General features: G+C 51.7%; 1 protein-coding gene across 1 annotated transcript in view; it reads right to left on the bottom strand.

Annotated features, from left to right (window-relative positions):
* Nucleotides 1-1,501: 1,501 nt before the first annotated feature.
* Nucleotides 1,502-22,579, bottom strand: part of ATRN (attractin) — a 136,191-nt gene continuing 115,113 nt past the window's right edge. The window contains exons 27-30 of the mRNA XM_077301225.1: nt 22,233-22,340; nt 11,220-11,334; nt 6,697-10,439; nt 1,502-6,580 (exon numbers count right to left, since the gene is read on the bottom strand). Coding sequence (XP_077157340.1) covers nt 10,315-10,439; nt 11,220-11,334; nt 22,233-22,340 — 348 coding nt within the window. The 3' untranslated portion in view covers nt 1,502-6,580; nt 6,697-10,314. The remainder of the gene's footprint in view (nt 6,581-6,696; nt 10,440-11,219; nt 11,335-22,232; nt 22,341-22,579) is intronic.

The following is a 22,579-nucleotide window of genomic DNA, read 5'->3' as shown; positions in this document are numbered from 1 at the left end:
CAGGCAACAGAGATCATCTCCCCTCCCCTGGAGAAATGGAAGCTTAGTAGGTGGACGGAATCGCAATATACTCCACTGAAGTCCTCCCCCTCCCCAAACCCTGCCCTCTCCCGGCTCTGCCCCCAAGTCTCCATGTCTCCCCCAACCTAGATTTGGCAGCCCCAGGCCCGAGAGGGAAGGTGTGCTTGGGCAGGGGCCCAGGAGGAGACAAGGAGCCATCATCCCTGCCTCCAAAGGGCTCATTTCAGCTCTCTCTTCATTACGAGGCTACTCCGACAGTCCCGCTGCTGCCACCGCCTTAAGTGCCCCCACGCAGCCAAGTATGACCCATCAGAAGCTCTCCCCAAGTCGGAGGGAAATGAATTCTGCATGCCCCCCCCCCATCCTGAGACACGGATTTCTTAATCGGGACCCTGCACCGCTTCCCTCTCCCCTCCCCTCCCCTCCCCTCCCCAGGAGTTAATTTATATTTGAACGTCATGGGGAGGCAAGATTAATGGCGAGAGACTAATCTCCCCACATCCCTGGTAAATTATCTGCAGAAATCGGCTGAGGAACTTCACGGGGAAGTAAGGAGTCAATCAATAATAGGCCAATCTCTCAGGAGCGACGGCGGCTGGTTTTTTCCTGACCCGAACTTCCGTAATGGCTCTTTTGGGCTTTGTTCGGTAAGTAGTTATGAACGGTTCTCCTCGGTGGGGACAAAGGGGAGCCACGTCCTCCAGCATCACTCCCCAGGCCAACAAAGCTGGCTCAAGTAACCCGTTTGGGAATCAGCAGTGTGCAAAATTCCAGATTTTGCCTGTTTCGGTTTAACCCAGCCCTCCCTTCAAGGAGCTCAGAGGGTCACACAAGGTGCTCCTCCACGCCCCAGGTTCAATCCCCGGCATTTCCAGTTATATGGATCAGGCAGTGGGTGATGGGGAGGACCTCTGCTGAGAGCCTGGAGAGCAGCTGCCAGTCTGAGGAGGCAATATTGACTGAAGGCCCAGGTGTCTGATTGAGTGTAAGACACCATCACATGATTTAATTAGGCCTATGGCAGAAGTGGCATGCTGTCAGGGGCTCATGGGAACTGTAGTCCATGGATATCTGGAGAGCTACAGTTTGGCCACCCCTGGTCTATGGGGGCAGCCCCCATACTGCAAGAAATATTTGCTTTGGTATACTTTGGAGTATTGCTTCTATTGTTATAGAATATTATAGAATAGAATATTGTTATAGAATCATAGAATCATAAGGGCCCTCCTGTGTCATCTAGTCCAACCCCCTGCATTTTGCAGTCCAATCACATCCCTATCGCTCATCCACTGTCACCTGCCACCCCCTTGAGCCTTCACAGAATCAGCCTCTCCGTTAGATGGCTCTACAGCCTCTGTTTAAAAATCTCCAAAGATGGAGAACCCACCACCTCCCGAGGAAGCCTGTTCCACTGAGGAACCGCTCTGACTGTCAGGAACTTCTTCCGGATATTGAGACATAAAATCCACAAGACAAGACGTTCTTAACCAGCTCTTCTACTTTTTATTCCAGGGCATTGGGGGGGGGAGGAGTTTTCTTTTAATTATTTACCGTTAGTTATTTACATATACTTCACATTGTGTTTTTAAAATGCACGGCCTCATCATCTTCTCCCTGCTATTGAAAATTTGCTGTTATTTTACAATACCAAAAAAATTATACCCCCAAAAATCCATCAACCCCAAAATGTGTATTTTATACCCCCCTGTCAAAACCGCCCCCCCCCCAGCAATGAGATAGTTTACAATACTTGTTATTTACATATGAATGCAATAAAGGGGCTAAAAATTATACATATGAACAAAGCGAAGCTCAAGTCCAAACACAGAAAAATACTCCAGAGAAAGAAAGAAAGAAAGAAAGAAAGAAAGAAAGAAAGAAAGAAAGAAAGAAAGAAAGAAAGAAAGAAAGAAAGAAAGAAAGAAAGAAAGAAAGAAAGAAAGAAAGAAAGAAAGAGAAAATTAGTTCAAGAGCTCTTGGCAGAAACCAAAAACCATTTTGTGCATGGATCGCGATGCTAAAGAAGTTTACCAGCCCATGGGATTTTGCATGCTATGGCCAACATCCCTTAATTTCCCTCTCGTGGGTGGAGCACTCAGCTGAAGTGCTAGACAAATTGGAATCTGGAAGACACCAAAAAAATAAGCTTATGCGAGCAAAATTCAGCAGCAAAAAGCAAGCAGAATTCTTTTTTTGCTTGGGTTGGGGGGAGAGAGAAAGACCCCGAGTGGGCAAAAATCAAAACGGTGTTACTACCTTGCCCTGAACTTATTTCCAAGTCCTAGAAATGGTCAAAGTCAGAAGCCAAAATCTGCAGTGCAAAAGAAATTGGGAAGTCCTGCCCTCCTCTTAGCTGCACACACTACAGAGTTGCAGAGAAACTGGAGACAGAGAAAGGCTCACTTGCACGCTTAAATGGCACGATCCATCTGTGACCTCTCAGAAGCGACAGAAAGGGCAATAGACATAAGATGCTTGTTGGGCTGTAGCAGACAACAGGCCCCCAGGGTCAATCCCTGGCCTCTCCAGCTAAAACCACCCAAGGGGAGGTGATGGGAACGACCTTGCCCTGAGACGCTGGAGAGCCCCTGCTGGCCTGAGGACTTGACGGACCAGCGGCCCAACTCTGTATAAAGTCGCTTTGTATGTTCACGTGATGTCCACAGGAAGTGCAGGGTGGTGGCCGCTGGCCAAGAAGGCTTTGGAAACACAGTCGGTCCAAGTCATGGAGGAAGGAAGGCCTCCAGGCCCCAGAGCTAAATGGAGAATCCAAGTTTGAAGCATGCAAGTGTTTAGCTTCTAAAAAGGAGCAAGAGTCCAGGATCACCTTAAAGATTAGCAAAATTGGAGGCAGAGCTGTTGGGAGTCACTTCTTCAGACTCAGGAAAGCTCCTCCTTGCCCAAAGATCTGTTAGCCTCAAAGGTGCTCCTGGACTCTTTTGTACTGTGACAGACTGACAAGGCGCCCCAACTCGATCTGCATTTTTGCTCGCGTATTAAAACAATTGCTTGTGGCGTGCCTGCGTTTGTTCCTTATACTGAAACTCTGCCTGTGGCTTTCGAATAAAGGACCTGCAAACCCCAGCGTTTGGACGGCAGAAAACCGAAGGGATTCTGAATCCCCACGTCAAATTAAGTTACGGGGCATATTTTCAGTGATGCAAATGGGCTTTCTTAGACTGACCCTTGATCTCTGGCCCTGGGTTCTGATGAAGCTTGGGGTTTTGGAGTCTAAAAAGCTGCCGGCCCCGGGTTGGAATTTTTGCGGCTGGCCAACGAGGCTTGCCACGGCATGACGTGGCTCCACTCCGATCCCCACAGACGCACGCTGCAACCTCCTGCAGGGCCATGGCATGCAGAGATGATCTGGCGATCTCCTTCCTTTTCCCTGACATAACCCTGACCTGTTTTGCTACGGATCTCGAGGAATCAAACCCGCGTGGCTCGAAGTCAATACTCCCAAGGGCACCCGACCTGGCTGGCCCCGGCTAGCCCTATTTCATGCAGTCTCGGAAGCTAAGCAGGGTGGTCCCCGGTCAGTTCAGGATGGGAGACCACCAGGGAAGTCCAGGGTGGCTAAGCAGAGGCAGGCAAGGGCAGACCAGCCCTCTTCACCTGATCTGGCTGGCCCAATCTCATCAGTCGGACGCTAGGCAGGGTCAGCCCTGCTCAGGACTTGGATGGGAGACCCCAAGGGAGCTGCGACGCAAAGGCAGGCAATGGTGAACCACCACTGGTTGTCTTGAAAACTCTACGCATGGCTTCGCCATTATCTAGGGAAAAGCAGCCACCTGCCGTGTGATCTGGGCGTGCAGGAAGAGAAGGGCTCGAGTCAGGAGAGAGGGACTTATTGTGCGTAAAAGCCTGACTTCCAGACACAAAAGGGGGCCTGAGGATTTCCTAGCTGTGGTCTGGAGGCTTCGGTTCAGACGTGGAGATCCGTCTGCGCAGGCACTTCCCCATGGGTAGGGGCCGTGTGGTATTCCTCCCCCCCTCCCAAGCAACATTCTCGGAAGGGCCCGGAAACCACGGCTGCCAGGTGCAAAGGTTGAGGGCAGGGGCCGTGGCTCAGTGGCAGAGCATCTGCTTGGCACGCAGAGGGCCCCAGGTTCAAATCCTTTGGCATCTCCAGTTTAAAAAGATCAGGCAGCAGGTGATGGGAAAGACCTTCGCCTGAGTCCCTGGAGAGGGGCAGTGGCTCAGTGGAAGAGCCTCTGCTCGGTATGCAGAAGGTCCCAGGTTCAATCCCCGGCATCTCCAGTGAAAAGGAGCAGGCAGGAAGGGATGGGAAAGACCTTGGCCCGAGACCCTGGAGAGCCATGGGGAGGGGCTGTGGCTCAGTGGGAGAGCCTCTACTTTGCATGCAGAAGGTCCCCGGTTCAATCCCCGGCATCTCCAGTTCAAAGGACCAGGCAGGAGGGGATGGGGAAGTCTGCCTGAGACCCAGGAGAGTCATAGGGAGGGGCTGTGGCTCAATGGGAGAGCCTTTGCTTGGCCTGCAGAAGGTCCCCGGTTCAATCCCCGGCACCTCCACTCGAAAGGAGCAGGCAGAAGGTGATGGGAAAGACCTCCAGGCTTAGCCCCTGGAGAGCACCTGGCAGTCTGACAATCCTGACCTCCATGGACCAAGGGTCTCCCTCAATACAGGCAGCTTTATGGATGTTTAGGGCAGCCTTTTCCAACCTTTTGACCATGAGGGAACCCTGAAATGCTTTTCAGGAACCCCGGAAGTGGCGACATCATGCCTCTTGAGAGAAGGGGGCCCGGAAGGAAGAGAGAAGACCGCAAAGGGAACCAGCCGGTCGACCGTTTGCCAGGTTCCCATGGTGGAGAAGAGGGCCGAGGCCTGCAGAGCAACACGGGGAGGGTCTCTAGTGATGTCGGCGGCCACCTGAACTCCTGGGGAAGGCTGCAGCAGCTCCAGGGTCCCCCAGAACCCTGCCTGGGAATCCCTGGAGTAGGGAGAGGGCCCAGAGGGTAGACCAGGTGCTTGGCATGCATGCAGAAGGTCCCAGGTTCAATCCCCGACACCTCCAGTTAAACAGGACCTAGCGGTACACGGCAGCTTCGTGTGACGAGGGACTCTGAGTTGCAGCAGCAACCGGGTCCACGCCACTGTCGCGCTACGGCGGGGAGCCGCAATCCAGAAAGCTGTTTGGGTGGATTCCTTTGAATGGCGGCCCTATGCAGGAAGAGGGAGGGGAGGGGTGGGAAGCAGCTACACCTGGGTTTAACTGGCAGGCACATTACGTCTCCAGTGCTCAATGCACATCACAGGCTTTAAATCAAGGGATTCTTACAACAGCCCTGTAAGGTAGGCACGATGGTCCCGCACCCCCTTTTGCAGAAGTGGGACAGAGGCTGTTACCTGTGGACGCCTACTGAGTTCATCTCCGCCACCCCCTTGTTCTGTCAGCCAAGCCCTCTGGCTTCTTGCTGCACCCCTTTCTTGTGAGTGCCTTTTGTCAAAAGTCTGTTCCTGACAACGCTTGAAAAGCCTGTGAGGGACCAGGTGGATGTTTTCTCACACCCTGGCAGGCTCTGTGGGGGGAAATGGGTGTTTTTCCCCCCATCCACCTCGGGGCACGGCGGCTGGGATGCGGCTCCTGTCAAGAGGTGTTTTCACAGCTTGTCAGTCTCTGAACATCTGCAATTCGCCGCAGTTAGGTACAGAAAGCGTGGAGAAGATTCGAAGGCCGGGGTGGGGGGGAGAGGGGGGGAGAGATCCTCAGGCAGGAGTCGGTCTTGAAATCACAGGACTTTGGCATCCGTGTGCCGAATATTTTGCCTCGACAGCTTGGAGGGGGGAACAAGAATTCTTGGCCATCTGTCTGTCTCTGTGCACAACCCCTGGCCACGAAATAAGAGGACAAAATGAGAATCGTCTAGAAAAGTGGCTGGATATAGGGTCCCCCCCCCCTTCCCCAAATTTGCCCAATATTTTCACTAAAAAGACAAGCTGAAGCCAACGTGCAACGGGAAAGCTCAAACACCAGAAAAGTCAGACTCTGGTGCAACGGTCTGGCAGATGCCCTGCAAAATTTAACTCATTGCTCCTGTGGGAAACGTCCCTTTATTGGAAAATGAAAGAGCTGGGGCCTATAGAATAAGTCACCAGCACAAGAACTAGCACACGCTTGCACAAGCCCCACAGAGGCTCGGGCAGGAAACAGCTGTTGAGCAAAGGTTGCCCAGAGAAATGAGAAGAAGAGGAAGTGGAGGAGGAGGAAGAAAAGTCTCAAAGCAGCCTAAAATCACCTTCCCTTCCTCTCCCCACAACAAGGCTGAGAGTGCTCTGAGAGAACTGCTCTGTGAGAACAGCTGTATCAGGACTGTGACTAGCCTGAGGCCACCCAGCTGCATGTGGAGGAGCAGTGGGGAATCAAACCCGGTTCTCCAGATTAGGGACCGCCACTTTTAAATGCTACACCACGCTCCGTGTGTGAACGGGATTTTGGGGGGTTTGGGTGGACTCCAAGTGGGGTATGACCTGCAAGTGGCAAATGTAGTCTTGGGGCGTAGGAACGGAAGCACACCGTCTAGGACAGGGGTAGTCAACCTGTGGTCCTCCAGATGCCCATGGACTACAATTCCCATGAGCCCCTGCCAGCATTGCTGGCAGGGGCTCATGGGAATTGTAGTCCATGGGCATCTGGAGGACCACAGGTTGACTACCCCTGATCTAGGACGCATGCTGTGATCCTGCACGCTGCACTGGTTCAATCTTGTTCGGGGTCTGGTGTCCAGTTCTGGAGGCCTTTTCTAGAAAGGCCACAGAAATCCCAGAGCAGGCAAGGAGAAGAGGGAGGAGGAGGGGGTGGAAGACAGAACTTCATGGCAGGCCTTCTCAACCAGGGCTTCCAAAACCCTGGGGTCTCTTGACAGACTTGGAAGGGTTCCCAAATGGGTGGAAGTTAAATTTTATAGATTTTTAAAGTTTGTTAAAAAACATATAATGGGTAATGTGACCATAGATCGTCATCCCATCCCAAAATGGCCAACGAGGGGCCTGGAGGGGGTGGGGAGGGGAGGGGTCCCAGGTGGGCGTGTCCACAGCTCTGCTTCCCAACCACATTCTGCGCGATTGAACCACTTCTGGGGTTTCTTGAAGCCTGAAGAATGTTTCAGGGGGTTCTCAATGGTACAAAAGTTGGAAAAGGCTGACGTGGAGGAAGGTTTCAGAAACGGGGAATGTTTTGCCTGCAGAAGACAATTAAGAGTCTTCACTGGCAGTCTTCAAGCAAAGGTTGGATGCACACTTTTCTTGGATGCTTTAGGATGCTTAGGGCTGATCCTGCGTTGAGCAGGGGGTTGGACTAGATGGCCTGTATGGCCCCTTCCCACTCTAGGATTCTATGAGTCTATGATTCTATGATTCTAAGAGGGTCGGGAGCGAAAGAGCTTTTCAACATCCAATTCGTCTCCCGTCCGGTGACAGCGAGCAATACGGACAGGCTGACGACAGAAGCAACACGAGGCTAGGTAGTTGAGGACCTCCCACCCCCACAAAGAATAGCAGACGTGCGCCATGCCCCTTGCGGGATGCATGTGATCCCCTGAATCTGATGTCACTCCCCCCGCCCCAGCCCACTCAGAAAACAAATATCATGCTCTGCTGCATACCAACAAGAAGGGGGGGCAGGAGACAGGGTCATGCCAGGCTTAATTTCAAGAAGCTACCGATGGCTTTGACACCAGGCAGCTGCCCCAAACAGGGTCTCACCAGCCCCCCTCCTCATCTCCCATAACATCCTCCTGCTTTCCAAAACATGATGCCAGCACACCTTAGCTCTTCCCCGCTGCACGTCGCTTTTGGGATGTGTCATCCGCTGACGAATCTACCCAGGGAAGAGCTCAGATGGCTCAGCGGAAGAGCGCCTGCTTGGCATGCGGAAGGTCTCGGGTGCAGTCCCCAGGATGTCCCATTAACACTGACCGGTCTCAGGCGATGGCAGAGACCTCAGCCAGAGACCCTTGACCAAAGGTCTCATTTGGGCTAAGGCAGCCTCAAGTGTGTTCCAGTTTTGGGGAAGGGCCGTGGCTCCATATTAGAGCATCTGCTTGGCATGCAGAAGGTCCCCAGTTCAATCCCTGGCATCTCCAATTAAAATAACTGACGGGAAAGACCTCTTCCTGAGACCCAGGAGAGGACTGGGGAGGGCTGTGGTTCAGTGGCAGAGCCGCTGCCCGGCATGCAGAAGGTCGCAGGTTCAATCCCCGGCATCTCTGGCTCAAAAAGAACCTGGCAGGAGAGGATGGGAAAGACCTTGGCCTGAGACCCTGGAGAGCGACAGCCAGTCTGAGTAGGCAAGATCAACCTGATGGCCCAGTGGATAAGGAAGCGTTCTCTATGGGGGAGAAGGGAACATGAACCAGGTGGCCCTTTGTGAAGCTGAGCCCAACTGCATGCAAGAGGGCTGCCCCCCCCTGCCCCCCAAGCGATCAGCAGATCCCCTGCACGCCGACTGTCGATGAAGCAAAAGGGGGAGGGGGTTAAGCCGGCTATTCCTGCCCTGGGACCTGTTCCAGAACCTTCTCTGCTCTCTTCCAAGTCATGCTCACAGGTGATTTGCGGAACGAACCTGCTAGGGGTGACAAGCAAGTGAAACCTGAGTTATAGCACCTTCGACGCGCGTCAGTTCTGCAATGCCAGCTCAATTTTGGAGCGACAGCCTGCAAAATGCCAAGGCGACAGCGCTTCCTGCCCCCCTCCCTCCGGTTCTTGCCGCACGTGGATAAAACTCTGCGCTTTGGCTGATCTCCTTCCCAAACACCCAATGGTGAGAATGACGCAAGGACTGAGCACAGGCAAGCAAATGGAGTTTATAATACTGGGGGGGGGGGGGCGCACGACCCTGGAACCAGCTCCCTCCCCAAGCAATCTGCCCACCCCAACTGTTTTAGGGTGGAGGGCCCCTTTGGGATCCAGGTGCAGCTGCTAAGTGCTTGCTGAGGCCGCCTTCAGGTCTGCAGTGAGAGTTCTCGAACTGCGGCGGGAGCTGCTCCCGTTACAATCAGTTCTAAAAGCGGCACTGCCAATCAAATCTCCAAAAGCCAATCAGGAGCCTGGCTAGGCAACAGCCCTGCCAGACCCCGCCCACTTGCAGAAAACAGGTGCTGGGAAAAGGTCTCGGTGGGCGCCAGGTTGGGGACCCCCGCATGAGGGCTTCTGACACATGCTAACTGAACATGGCTCGCAGGCGGGGGATAAACACCGAAAAAGGGGATGCTCCTGGGAGCGGTTCCACCGTGCCGTGGCTACAGGCTTTGGTCCTCAAGTGAAAACGGAGACTAGGAGGAGGCACAAGCAATGACCAAACGGCAGCTGAGTTGCTGCTTTGGCCACCATCCGCTCGCTGTCCCTGTTCACAGCTTCACATCCCACAATACAAGACAAGCACAGCCCCAAAGGGGCCATCGACTGCCTGGGAGAAAGAGAAGAGTACCCGGTGGCCCCTAAGAAAGAGGCAGCCGGCCCCCCTCCCCTTGCTCCCCAGTTCCATTAAAAAACTTGGCCCACTAAAGCAGGATTCTACCGTTCAGTTCCAAACAGAACCCGGCACTAACCCTTTCGGAAAAGGAACTAGCCTGCGAAGCGGAGGGGCAGTAGCGCATCGTACCTGGTCCCCCCTCCGACTTTAATACAGTCAGAGGGATGAACACAACGCTACTTTAAAAAAAGAAGAAAGAAAAACAGAGAGAACCTCGACCCGACAAATGAGTTGTGTTCGGAAGAGAGCGCAAAAGAAGGTACGAAATAAATAGAATTTTTTTTTTTTACAACCGCCGGGGCTCCTGGAGGAAATTGAGTCAGCTTCTTTAAATCCAGGGCGGGGGGGGGGGGGGAGTTATCCAGCAAGGGCGGAAAAATTATCGGGAAGAGCTGCATCTTTCCGTGCGCAACCTGAACGACGACAAAAAAAAAAATATTTCAAGTACCACAAACCGCTTCCTGCGAATAAAAGCCGGGAGTCCGCTGTCTCTGCTTGGCTTTCTCGTGTCAGCGACGGCCTTTAGAGGCTGGGACGGATGCTGCGGGACGCACAGACAGCCTTTCGCCGGGAAGTGGAGAACGAACGGAAAAAGGTGGAGAAGGAAGGGATCGGTAACCCTGCGTTGGAGGCGAGGCCGACCGAAGCCAACTTTCGATGACCCCGAGGAAGGGCAGGATGCTCCCGGAAGCCCTGCTCGGATGCTTCGAGGTCCCCTTTGTGCCTCTGGCTTTACACAAACCCTTTTCCCCCTTCCTGCCTTGTGTTCCAAACCCAATAGAGGCAGTTCGATGTCCGTGCATCAAATACAGGTTCCGGGCTGGGCTGGGGGCTGCTGTTTCCGATTTCGTACCGCCCCGGATTTTTCTTTGTAGACGACTGGCATCTGTTGTGAAATGTCCACCAAAGCACTGGCAACTGCAAGACCTGAGGAGGGAGAGGAGGAGGAGGAGGAAGGGAGGGGCAGAGAGTTACAAAATGGAGCAGACGAGGAAGGATGCCCGCCCACCTTCCCCTCCTGTGAAGAAGGAGGCAGGGCGGAGGGAGAAGAATTCTGATCCGAAACCTTCCCTGAAGACGGATGATGTTGGATGGACACAGAACACCTTAGAGCAGAGGTGGCCAAATTGAGGCTCTCCAGGTGTCCACGGACTACAGCCCCAGCCGGCAGGGGCTCATGGGAATTGTAGTCCGTGGACTCCTGGAGAGCCACAGTTTAGCTACCCTTGCCTTAGTGAGACCAACGAAATTTTCAGGGCAGACGCTTGTACGTGATGAAGGGACCTCGGATTCTTGAAAGCTCCCCCCACACCAAAATCTTGTTGGATATTAAGATGCCACCAGACCCAAATCGATCTGACCGGGGCCACGACGGTGGGGGTTGTTTAGCCTTTCCCCTCAGGACATTTCCCTGACCTCAAGTCGGGAAAAGTCTGAGTCCAGGGGCACCTTTAAGCCAAGCAAAGTTTGATTCATGGTGTAAGCATTTGTGTGCAGGCACACCACGCTGAGGACCCGTGATGCCCGTGCACCTAATAAAGTGACCGTCACATGTGTCTGTCTTACCCTCCCCTGGAAATGACGGGCTAGAAATGAAGGAAAGGCAAGGAGGACAGAGAGCGAAAGCTTGCTGCTCAAGACTCCCCTGGTGTTACCAGGATCCCCCTCCCCGATCCCAACGGTCCTGGGAGGAGAACGGGGGCTTACCTGATTGCCCTGGTGGGGGGATCCCCCCCAGGCCTCGCGGCAGCCTCACGAACACGGAGAGGACAGCTGCCTTGTTGCCAAAGCAGGGCTCCAAGGCGATGGGTTTGGGCACCGTCTGCAGCAGAGAGAAGAAGCCAAGAGAAAAGGGTTATTGACGGGAGGCCTGTTCTACATGCCGGTCATTGTCAACAGCAGCAGCCTGATTCCTTGTTCCACAGATGTCAAGAACTAGCCCGACGGGCCCAAACAGATGCAGGGAGAACTAAAGGCAGGTCCTTGAAGAGAGTCGCAGTCTTGGTGGAGTCTTAAGCAAAGCAGAGCATTAGGCCTTACGGCTCTTCCCATAAGCTTGAGAGGTTTGCCTTACAAGCTCTCTGGGGAAACCACGATGCCCATCTACACTCTGGAGATTTTTTGTTTTGCGTGCCATTTGGCCTTAATTCTTTTCCTTTTAAATAAAAACCTTTCCGGCTGAACATCTGCCTGGTTTGAGAGTTCTCTAAAAAGGCAAAGTGCTTTTGTACATTAGTCCCCCCAACTTAATGTAGACAAGAGGGAGAAGAGGGATACAAGGGAAAACTGTCTTCCAGGGAAGAAAACTAAGGTGAGAGGGTGCTCTGCATAGGATCACAAGAATTGAGCCCTTGGTCACCTCCCCTGCATGGGTGAGGGAAGGAGTGGATGAAAGGAAGACCAGGATACCTGCATTCCTAAAGGTGCCTCAAGCACACAAGAACAGCCCTGTAGGATCAGCCCTGTAGGGTCAGAACCCGGAGGCATGGACCAGAAGCAATGGGATGAAATTAACTCAAAAGAAATTCCGTCTCAACATCTGGAAGACGTTCCTGACAGTGAGAGTGGTTTCTCAGTGGAACAGGCTTCTTCGGGAGGTGGTGGGTTCTCCATCTTTGGAGATTTTAAAGCAGAGGTATCTGACAGAGAGGCCAATTCTGTGAAGGGTGGCAGGTGACAGTGGGTGAGCGAGAGGGTTGTGAGTGTCCTGCATAGTGCAGGGGGTTGGACTAGATGACCAAGGAGGTCCCTTCAAACTCTATGATTCTAGGATTCTATAATTCTAAGATTGACCAAGTTCCGTACTCTGCTTCCTGCAGGAAGCGGACTTATGCCCTGGGGAAAACCCAAACTAGGGAACAATAGCCACCCCCTTGCTAGCGAGGCACCAAAAATGCAAGGAGGGGGAATTGGGTGCGCTGCAGGGCTTGTCACCCACCCAGGGCTCACAGCTTGCGAATGAAAAATCACACCGTCGGGCCAGGCTGCAGAGTTTGAGACATTTCTCCTCTCTCTGCTCACGCTGCGAACTCTTCTGCCTCTCTGTTCTATTGTTCCGGCTTCTTTGATGGTTTCTGAGACGCGTCTAATGCGCTCCTGGTAGGGCTCTGAGACCCCACGGTTGAAATAGTGTGGAAATAGAGTACAAAGCACTCTCGTCTATATTTCATTCGGAGAGATCGGCAGCTCATTTTAATGGGGCATGTAATTAAATTGAAAAGGTAATATGGAGCAGCGCTCCAACATCTATTAGAAGTAGCAGGAACGTTTTTTTTTTGGGGGGGGGGTGGAGAAGCCACTAAAGAAGCTGAGACCCCTCCTCATATTGTATGGAAGGAAGCCGTCGCAGGAGTCCCAGACAAAGAGGTAGCTCTGCTCAAAACTGACGAGTTTCCTTTGCCAACAGTTTGTTGATCTCTAAGCTCCTACAAGACTTGAAGAGAGCTCTTCTACTGCAGACTAACATGGCTGCTTTCCCCTGAGCAAGTTTATAAGAACACAAGAGAAGCCATATTGGATCAGGCAATGGCCCACCCAGTCCACCACTCTGTGTCACACAGTGGCCCAAACCCAGGGGCCATCAGGAGGTCCACCAGTGGGGCCAGAACTCCGGAAGCCCCCCCACTGTTGCCCCCCAAGCACCAAGAAGAGCATCCCTGTCCTAGACAGACTGTCCCATCTATACCTTGGGGCTAATATTCACTCCTGGACCTCTGCTCTGTCTGTTTATTCCACCCTCTAGAACAGGATTTCTCTTCCAGGGTTTCCCAAATGGGTAGGCATTAATTTTTAGATATCTATATTTAATTTGTTTAACATTTATCGGGTGATATGACCATGCATGGCCTTCCCCACCTCTCCCAAAATGGCCAATCATGGCCTTGGAGGGGGTGGGAAGGGGAGGATCCCCAGGTGGGCGTGTCCACAGCTCTGCTTCCCAACCCTATTCTGCAAGATTGCGCCACTTCTGGGGTTTCTCGAAGCCTGAAGAATATTTCAGGGGTTTCTCAATGGTAAAAAAGCTGAGAAAGGCTGCTCTAGAAGTCGTCCATGCTAGCAGCTGCCAACCCTCCCTGTGACATAATCTCTGAGTGAAGAAGCACGTCCTTGTTTCTTCCTCTTGACTCTTGAAATGGCAGCAAGGATCAGATTCTTTTTACCCTGCCCTAAACAAAACAATCCGGGGACAGGCCGGAGACGAAGGGAAGCCCGGCCAGCCCGTGACCGCTGTTGTTAGCAGACGCGTGCAGAACGAAGCGGCGACAAAGAACAAGTCCAGAATTAGCGCTTTCAACCCATCCCTCATCCTAAACAGATAACCAAGGCGCTGGCGGATTAGTTGCCAACAAAGGATTTTACCACCTGCAACCGAGAGGCCGCGATTTACAACGGTCCCGGCGCCAGGTCTCCCCCACCGAGCCGCTGAAGTTCAAAATAATTCTTTTCTTGCAAAAGCAGCGGAGGCTGGACTCGGTGCCATACCTTCTGCTGGAACTCAATTACAAGAACTAATGGCCACGCAGTGCCGGGCGTCTACGAGTAATTCATCGCCCACGGTGGCTCTCAGCTCGCAGAGAGAAAGGAAGGATATATGTATTCTTTCTATCTCCAGCAGAGGATGTTTAGTTCCATCCTTTATATATAAAAAAAAACAGCCCATGAAACAAACCAAGGAAAGCCAGCTTAGGAGTTAAAGGTAGATCTTATTCCTTCCACTTGGAGAGTTCCAGGGAGAGGGATTTCATGTGCGCTGGCCGAACTTCTCAGACACCGGGCGCAAACGAACGCACGTACACACACACACACACACACAGAGACACAAAAACGCACACACACAGTATCTGAAAGGCACGCCGTTAATGGTACGGCACAAAACGAGCAGCAAAGAGCACGTGAAAGTCAGAGGAAGCTCTTTCTCTCTCTCAAGCAGTGATCTCTAACACCTTCCAGTTACCACCTTCGTTCCGCTACATTTTAATTGGCATTTGGCAAGGCTGGAAGCATTTCTCTGCGGGCTAATCAGCGCCGGCTTGTGAGGGCCGGCTTCAGACGGCGAGGTCAAGAGGAGAGGGCTTCTTTCCAGCCCCGGTGTCCTATTTACCGTGGGCGCTGAGAAAATGCACGAAAGACAACCGTTTCCTTGTAGTTCGCACATGGGCACTTCTAGTTTTCTGGAGGGGATGGTGGGCGTTCGCTGAGTCCCAGGGGTCATTGGTATTTTTGCCCAAAGGCAGGGGTAGTCAACCTGTGGTCCTCCAGATGTCCATGGACTACAATTCCCATGAGCCCCTGCTGGCAGGGGCTCATGGGAATTGTTGTCCATGGACATCTGGAGGACCACAGGTTGACTACCCCTGCCCTAAGGGAGATGGGAGGCACAGAAAGAGGGGGGCAGTCATCCTGGAGTCATCCAGATTCGAGACAGTTGGAAGGGGCCTCCAGGGTCATCTAGTCCAACCCTCAGCAAAATGCAGGCAATTCACAACTACCTGCCCACCCACAGTGACCCTAATTCCACGCCCAAAGGATGCCCCACCCCTAGAAAAGCCGGGGTCCCTGGCCAGTCTGGCCTGGATGAAATTCACTTCCCAATCCTAAAGTGGGCATTTCCCTGGGCAGCAAGAAAGGGCCAGGAGAACTCTTGGTGGCCACCCATCCAGCTCCTAACTAGGGCACCCCCTGCTTAGCTTCCAAGATTGGATGAGAACAGGCTGGCCTGAGCCCCGAAATCAAGAGATGGTTTGCCTTTAAGGATGTACATGTTAAGGAAACTCGTTATGATTCTGATTCTTCTTGAATTGATCTGGGTATACCCAATTCAACCAAATCACTGGCTAGGCACAGAGATTCAGGTTCCCGTGATCTGGGGTTAGACAAATAGATTCAGCTCCATTGGAGCCTGACAAGCAGCTGTCTCTCCGCAGCCTCAGACTGGATCCGCTGGAGAGGCATCTAAAGAGCCCACCAAATGCCAGGGTCGTTCTCGATCAGCCAAATCAAACCCAAATTGCTTCGGCCTTTTCTGATTCGGCCCATGTAAACTAACGGGGATTGCTATTCGGCTTGGGTAAGCCCCCCAAATCAAATCTCCACTGATTCGAGGTTTTTTTCAGGCTTATGTGAGCTGAATTGTACACCCCAATTATCCACTGCCTGCCTCTGCGTAAGGATCCGAGGTTTCCCTGGTGGTCTCCCATCCAAACACTACGCAGTACCGACCCTGTTTGCGTTCTGATGGGACCAGGTTAGCCTGGGCCAGTTTGGTGTAGTGGTTAGGAGTGCGGACTTCTAATCTGGCGAGCCGGGTTCGATTCTGCGCTCCCCCACATGCAGCCAGCTGGGTGACCTTGGGCTCGCCAAGGCACTGATAAAGCTGTTCTGACCGAGCTGTAATGATTCTGGTCCTTCCCTCCGGGTCAAGAGAGAACAACTCTGCTCCATCTTCTACAAGTAAGCCTTTTAAATACTCTTTGGAACCTGCTGGTCTGCTTCCCAGTTTGGGGGACTCTGAGGTAGGCTGGTCTGAGAAAGCCCTGAGAGAACTGTGATTGGCCCCAGGTCACCTGGTTGGCCTAGTCAGATATAACTTTTTCTGCATGCGTTTGCCTGATGTCCCATTTTATGATTTTTTCACAAAAGCCTTCGGCCCAGTATCTGAAGAGCAAAAACTCCCTCCTTGCCACAAATTTTGTTCACCTTCAGGGCGTGCTAGACTCCTTTTTTCTCCTGTCCCCGGATTGTTAGAATTGTGTGGATTTAAAAATATATATATATACTTTAACAAATTTAGCAGCTCACACGCTAAATGCAGGCAGCAATTAGTCTTAAAAATGAGCACTTTGTAGGTCTTTATTCTCCCGTGCTTCTGTTTTCGAGACAAATGTGTTTATTAATACCTCATCTTTCTCACTTGCCAAATTATGTACATAGGAATAATAATAGGGACAGAAGAGGAAGCTTTCGTCTGAATATAGCATTCTGCTTCCAGGAGCTGCGAAACTGTGAATCTGTATCCCAAAGGAAGAAAAGTGTCAGACAGGCCCAGGGGAGTTAGAGAAATCTGCCCCCAATATAGCCCCAAACGCTCTTTTCTAGCTGTACCCTTGAGCCGGCTCACGTTTCTGTTTAAACAATTGAGGTTTGTGCATTTTTACACAAACAATTTAATGTTTGTGGGGTTTTTTTTACTTTTTAAAACTTTTTAAAACCATTTTTCCTTTTTTTTACATTTACATCCTAGTCTGATCTACGATGTAATCTAGGATGTTATCATGTGGCTGTGTTTGGATGCTGTGACACAGTTTACTAATGTAACAGGATTAACTTTTGCTTAGGCAGACGCTAGCAAACCACCTTCTTTTAGTCTCTTGCGCTGACTTAGAAGAAGATTTGGTTCTTATATGCCGCTTTCCCCTACCTGAAGGAGTCTCAAAGCGGCTTACATTCACCTTCCCTTTCCCTGTGGGGTGGGTGAGGCTGAGAGAGCCCTGATATCACTGCTCGGTCAGGACAGTTTTATCAGTGCCGTGGCGAGCCCAAGGTCACCCAGCTGGCTGCATGTGGGGGAGCGCAGAATCGAACCCGGCATGCCAGATTAGAAGTCCGCACTCCTAACCACTACACCAAACTGGCCCAGGCTAACCTGGTCCCATGAGAAGACAAGCAGGGTCGGTACTGCTTAGTATTTGGATGGGAGACCACCAGGGAAACCTCGGATCCTTACGCGGAGGCAGGCAGTGGCTAATTGGGGTGTACAATTCAGCTCACATAAGCCTGAAAATAAACTCGAATCAGTGGAGATTTGGTTTGGGGGGCTTACCCAAGCCGAATAGCAATCCCTGTTAGTTTACATGGGCCGAATCAGAAAATATCCACCAGTATGGCCAGAACTCCAGAAGCCCTCCCACTGCCCGCCCCATCCTATGCACCATGATGACAGAGAAGCCATGTTGGATCAGGCCACTGGTCCATCCAGTCCAACACTCTGTGTCACCCAGTGGCCAAGACCCAGGGGCCATCAGGACGCCCACCAACGGGACCAGATTTGGGCCACTGTACGACAAAGAGTGCTGGACTGGACGGGTAATTGGGCTGATCCAACAGGTTCCTATGCATTTACCCGCTAGATTCCAGCCCAGATAACCAAAGCTACCTTTGCCTAATGCCAGCTTATATCTTCCTTTGCCTAATGCAGGGGTAGTCAAACTGCGGCCCTCCAGATGTCCATGGACTACAATTCCCAGGAGCCCCCTGCCATCATTCGCTTGCCCTTGCCCTTGCATTCGCTGGCAGGGGCTCCTGGGAATTGTAGTCCATCGACATCTGGAGGGCCGCAGTTTGACTACCCCTGGCCTAATGCAAGCTTATATCTTCCTTTGCCTAATGCAAGCTTAGACATCCGGTTGGCCTGTAAGGGCCTCGTTCTAGCTGTTCTACTGCAGATTAACGTAGGATAATCAGAGGAAGGATAAGTCGCAAGGACAAATATGGCAAAGCGTTTCGAATATCCCCTGCAGGACCTCGTTCTCAGACCTCCAAAACATGGGCTACAACACACCCAAGCTCCAGCCCTGTGCCAGGACAAACGGGAAAGAAAGACACCCCACCCCGCCTCTTTGAGCCACCCAGGAGCTGGCCACCCAACCGTCATCACTGCTCCCCTTCTTCTTCCAAGACACCACAGGCTCGCCTACCCAGATGCCTTCTAAATTGGTTAGAGATAATTCATTAAAAAGAACAGAGGTTCGTCTCCTCTTGACATCCCTGAAACCAAGAGGCCTTTTAGAAGAAAGCAAAAATTCGGCGGTGCTAATCCATTTAGCACACCGCTTAATCGACAGCTTCTCACAGCTCCGTCGCCCTGCCAGGTGTTCAAAGAGCAATATGCTCCCTTCAGAGAATTTTTTTTAAAGGCTGAGAGGACCAACAGAGAGACCAAACTTAGCACAAAGTCTCCCTCCCTGCGTTCTCACGTTCCTGCGCATTCAACCCATGAACCAGCCAGCCTAACATCTGCCCACAGATGTCGCTGGCATCTTGTGAACTCTGCGCTAAGGCTGTTACTTGCACCCCCCCCCCCCCCATGGGAACTTAGCTCTAAAGGAACGCCAAATAATTGATGTGTTCTAACAGATAAAGGATGTAGAAGAGAAAAGTGTAGCAAAAGAAAGCCCCTAGGGTGGTGCTATTCTTATTATCTTTAACACTTAGCTGCTCTTATAATATTTGAGCAGTGGCCTCCTGGGCGGAGCTGGTCCGGCCTCTGTTTCCGGTCCACGGGCCAATCAGGATGGGCACAGTTTTGCTGTGTGCGTTCTGATTGGCCTGTGGACCGGAAACAGTGGCCAGACCAGCCCCCAATGAACCCAGCAAGGGGCAGTCTGGCACAATCAGCACCAGTCTGCCCCTGACCACCACCTTTTCAGGGCATGGGGGAGGGCTGGCGGGAGGGTTCCCTGGTGCGGGGAAGAAAGGGAATGCTAGCGCCTGTTGCATTTACAGATGCAACGGGCTTTAAATCTAGTTATTATTATATTTTCTGCCCTATCTTGCACCAATCAGGGCAGGATTAAATCACAGATAAATTAACATCGAGATAGCACACAGCAATAAAAATGTAAAACAATTAAGCAGCATTAAACCTAAAAACCAAAGCAGAGCCATCTTTTGCATAATTCTTCTCACACTAGAAAAGGAGGTGAGAGGATCTCCCCAACCTGAGCTGACATATAAATAAGGCTTTGGAGGGGAGGGCAAATTCATTTCTTTGGGGCCTCAACCAGAGACCTGGCGGAACACCTCCGGTTTGCAACCTTGGCGGAATGGTCTGAGGTCCCGCAGCGCTTTGATCTCATTTGGAAGAGCGTTCTGTCAGGCCCTGGCTGAGGCCAGCCTAATCTCCTGGAGCCGGAGACCTTGAGCGCATTTTGCCCACTAAATCTTAAAGCTCCAGACAAATCAAGCTCGGCTTGAACTGTCTGGAGCCACGTGCCGTGCGTCAAGCCGCCGATCTTGGAATGCTTGTGCACACGACTGAGCACCAACCCGGGAGGCTGCCGTGAGCCATGGACACAAGACGAGGCACTGGAGTGCTACTACATGCACTGCCACGGATCTTTGCCTATCATTCCCACTGAGGACGGAAGAATTCTTTTGCCAAGACAGCTAAGTAGTGATGGAGTTGGGAGGGGGGGGGAATATAAACATTCTGCACCAAGCCCCGTGAAAACTGCCTCTAATCTCAGGTCAAGCACTGCTAATTCAGATGCCTAGATCAGAAAGCCTCTTTCAAACCGAACGCACGATAATTCTTGGAATAAGCAGCTGGGGGGAGCTCCGTTCTAATCGGATTCCAAGAACCGCTGCATAACAAAGCCTCACAGGTACTTAATGATTTTTAAAAACGCCCGAGCAGATAAGGCCACAAATTGGCTGGATGCTTTTCGCTCAGGTGCGGCCAAAGACTGGGAGACTCTCTGTGCCGGCCAGCCAAAACGGCGCCCGTGGGAGGAACAGGGAATAAAACTCGGAGGGCTCAAACCCTCCGAGCCCCTCGTTCTTTGTCGCCTTGGCAATGTGTGTGTCCAGTGGGGTAAATTACCCCCTTTCCCCTTACATGAGACACACAATTTCAGTAAGATGTCCAGATGCAAAGTATTAGCCCAAGATGGCGCCTGCTGGTTGGCGGCCAACAACAGAAAACTGCCTAAGGGCGCTTGCTGATAAAAGCCCTCTCCGTTCCACTCTTTGGAAAGATGCATATCAAAGCGGAGGACGGAGGGCCAGTTCCCCTGCAATGGTTTGCTGCACATCTGTCTCGGCAGGGCTTGGCTAAGCTGGACGGGGACAGGGACAGAAAGCAATTTCGTGAACAGCGGCAGGCAGCCGTCTGAGAGTCTGACTTCGGAACAGCCAAGCCAAAGAATGTCTCTCGATCACGTGACACCTGGCCAAAGCCACAACAGGCCCTGGGGTGCACGAGAAGGTGGTTGGTTGTTCTGGGTCACCTGATTACCCTGAGTGGGAAGGTTCCACGCCTCGTTCTTGAATGGCCTAGGGAGGCTCTGCTCTGACCACCTGAACTTGTGCTGCATTGAATAAAGAGCTCTGTGAAGGTTGGGGGAGGTCTGTTTGTCAATGGGAGAGCCTCTGCCTGGCCCGCAGAAGGCCCCAGGTTCAATCCCCGGCATCTCCGGATCAAGGACCACAGCCTCAGGCAAAATGATATTAAAGGCCTCTGCTTGGCACACAGAGCATCTGCTTGGCACACAAAATGTCTCAGGTTCAATCTGCAGGATTCTCAGTTACAGGGATCTTGCTGGGGGTGATGGGAAAGACTTTTCTCTGCCTGAGGCCCCGGAAAGCTGTGGCTTAGTGGTACAGCATCTGCTTGTTATGCAGAATGTCCCAAGTTCAATCCCCGGCATCTCCAGCTAAAAGATCTGGCAATAGGTGATGTGAAAGGCATTAGCCTGAGACACGGGAGAGCTTGGAGAAAGGCCACAGAGCAGTGCTAGAGCATCTGCTTGGCATGCAGAACATTCCAAGTTCAAACCTGGTTCCTTTTTTCCACATGTACTGGAGTTGTATTAAGGTTTATCAATTCTGGTCCAAAGTTCATTCTTTATTAGAATCGATGTGTAATGTTAAATTTTCCATGAAACCTGAGAATATGTTATTAAGCGCCTGCCCAGAAAATCTACCAAGTCAAGCCACAACATCGGCGAGTTTGATCCTGGCTAAAGATGGGAAGACCCCGAGAGTATTGTCAGTAGTGGTTTGGATGGACAAAATGACCTCTCAAAAAATGGCCACATTAACCAGTTTGGTCAATAGAGGATCGACACACGAATTTCAAGAAGAAGGGCATTTTTATACTGACTCTCTTGACAAACAGCTAATTGAGTCCGGAGTCTAAGGAACCTGATTGGGGGGTTCATCTTGTGAAACAAATGTTATTTCTTTTCTTTTTTCTTTTGGTCTCTTATAAACTGCAATACAAGAATATATTTTTTTTCTTAAAAAGGAAGCACAATGTCCTTGCAGACCTCAAGCTTCTATCTTGTTTGGGCTCAGTTGTTCTTAGTCATTTCACCCCAGCAGCCTTTGATGGCTGGAATGAGCACAGGGCTGTCCATAGTGCTCCAGATTGCTTACCCAGGATTCACTGCCCTACTTTCCAGGCCCAGAGTTTCAGGTCAGCTACAAACACCAGCAGAGGGCTGACAGAACGGATCCGTGCCAGCCAACCCATGGCTTTGATCTGCCTTCTGCTCCCTCTCACCTTCCAGGAAACCGTCTTCTGTTTCAAACATGAGTATCCCTCAGTTCTGCTGATTCTCCAAATGCTTTGTCAGTCAGTCTCCCCCCACCCTCCACCCTTGAAAGGCCTCGTGGAGAAGGTTTTACGAGCGGCACCTACAGCTATTTCCAGCCAACTACTTGGCTAAGCAGTTTCCGCCTTGATTACAAGCCATAAAAAACAAAAATTAAAGAGCTGCAACTTTTATTTAAGCCAGCGGAACCTGAAAGATGCAAACAAGGAGCCGGGAGACATAAAGTTAGATCAAAAAGACCCTATGCATTTACGGAATCTTTATAGGTATATACCTACAGCGGCCTCCCCTGTCCACCGCCCCCCTCCCTTTCGGTTAAGCGAGGTGACAGCCAAGGACCCATAATCGCGAGGACGACCTCTGATGACCCCTGACGACCCCTCACCTTCACGCTCCCGCCAATGAGATCGGGCGGCTCCTCGTCCGTTTCTAAGGCAACGTTGATGGAGGCGAAGGGACGGCTGGCCATCTGCTGCATCTCCCGGAGCAGTTGCTGGGAAACAAAAGCAGGGGTGTTAATAGGATGGACCAAATTTATTTGGAGGGCCATAAACATTCATCAGACGCCACGAGAATGTGACCCGGCACCAAAGAGGTGACCCTAGCGCCAAAGAAATAATTCATCCCCCTTGTGCCAAAGAGGTCCCTGGAAGAAATAATTCATCCCTCTGTTCCAAAGAGGTCCCAGGAAGAAAAAATTAATGAACAGGACCCCGAGAGCTCAGACACACA

Source organism: Paroedura picta, chromosome 10, assembly GCF_049243985.1.
Source record: "Paroedura picta isolate Pp20150507F chromosome 10, Ppicta_v3.0, whole genome shotgun sequence".
In the NCBI taxonomy this organism is placed as follows: domain Eukaryota; kingdom Metazoa; phylum Chordata; class Lepidosauria; order Squamata; family Gekkonidae; genus Paroedura; species Paroedura picta.
This window is presented reverse-complemented; position numbering and strand designations above follow the sequence as displayed.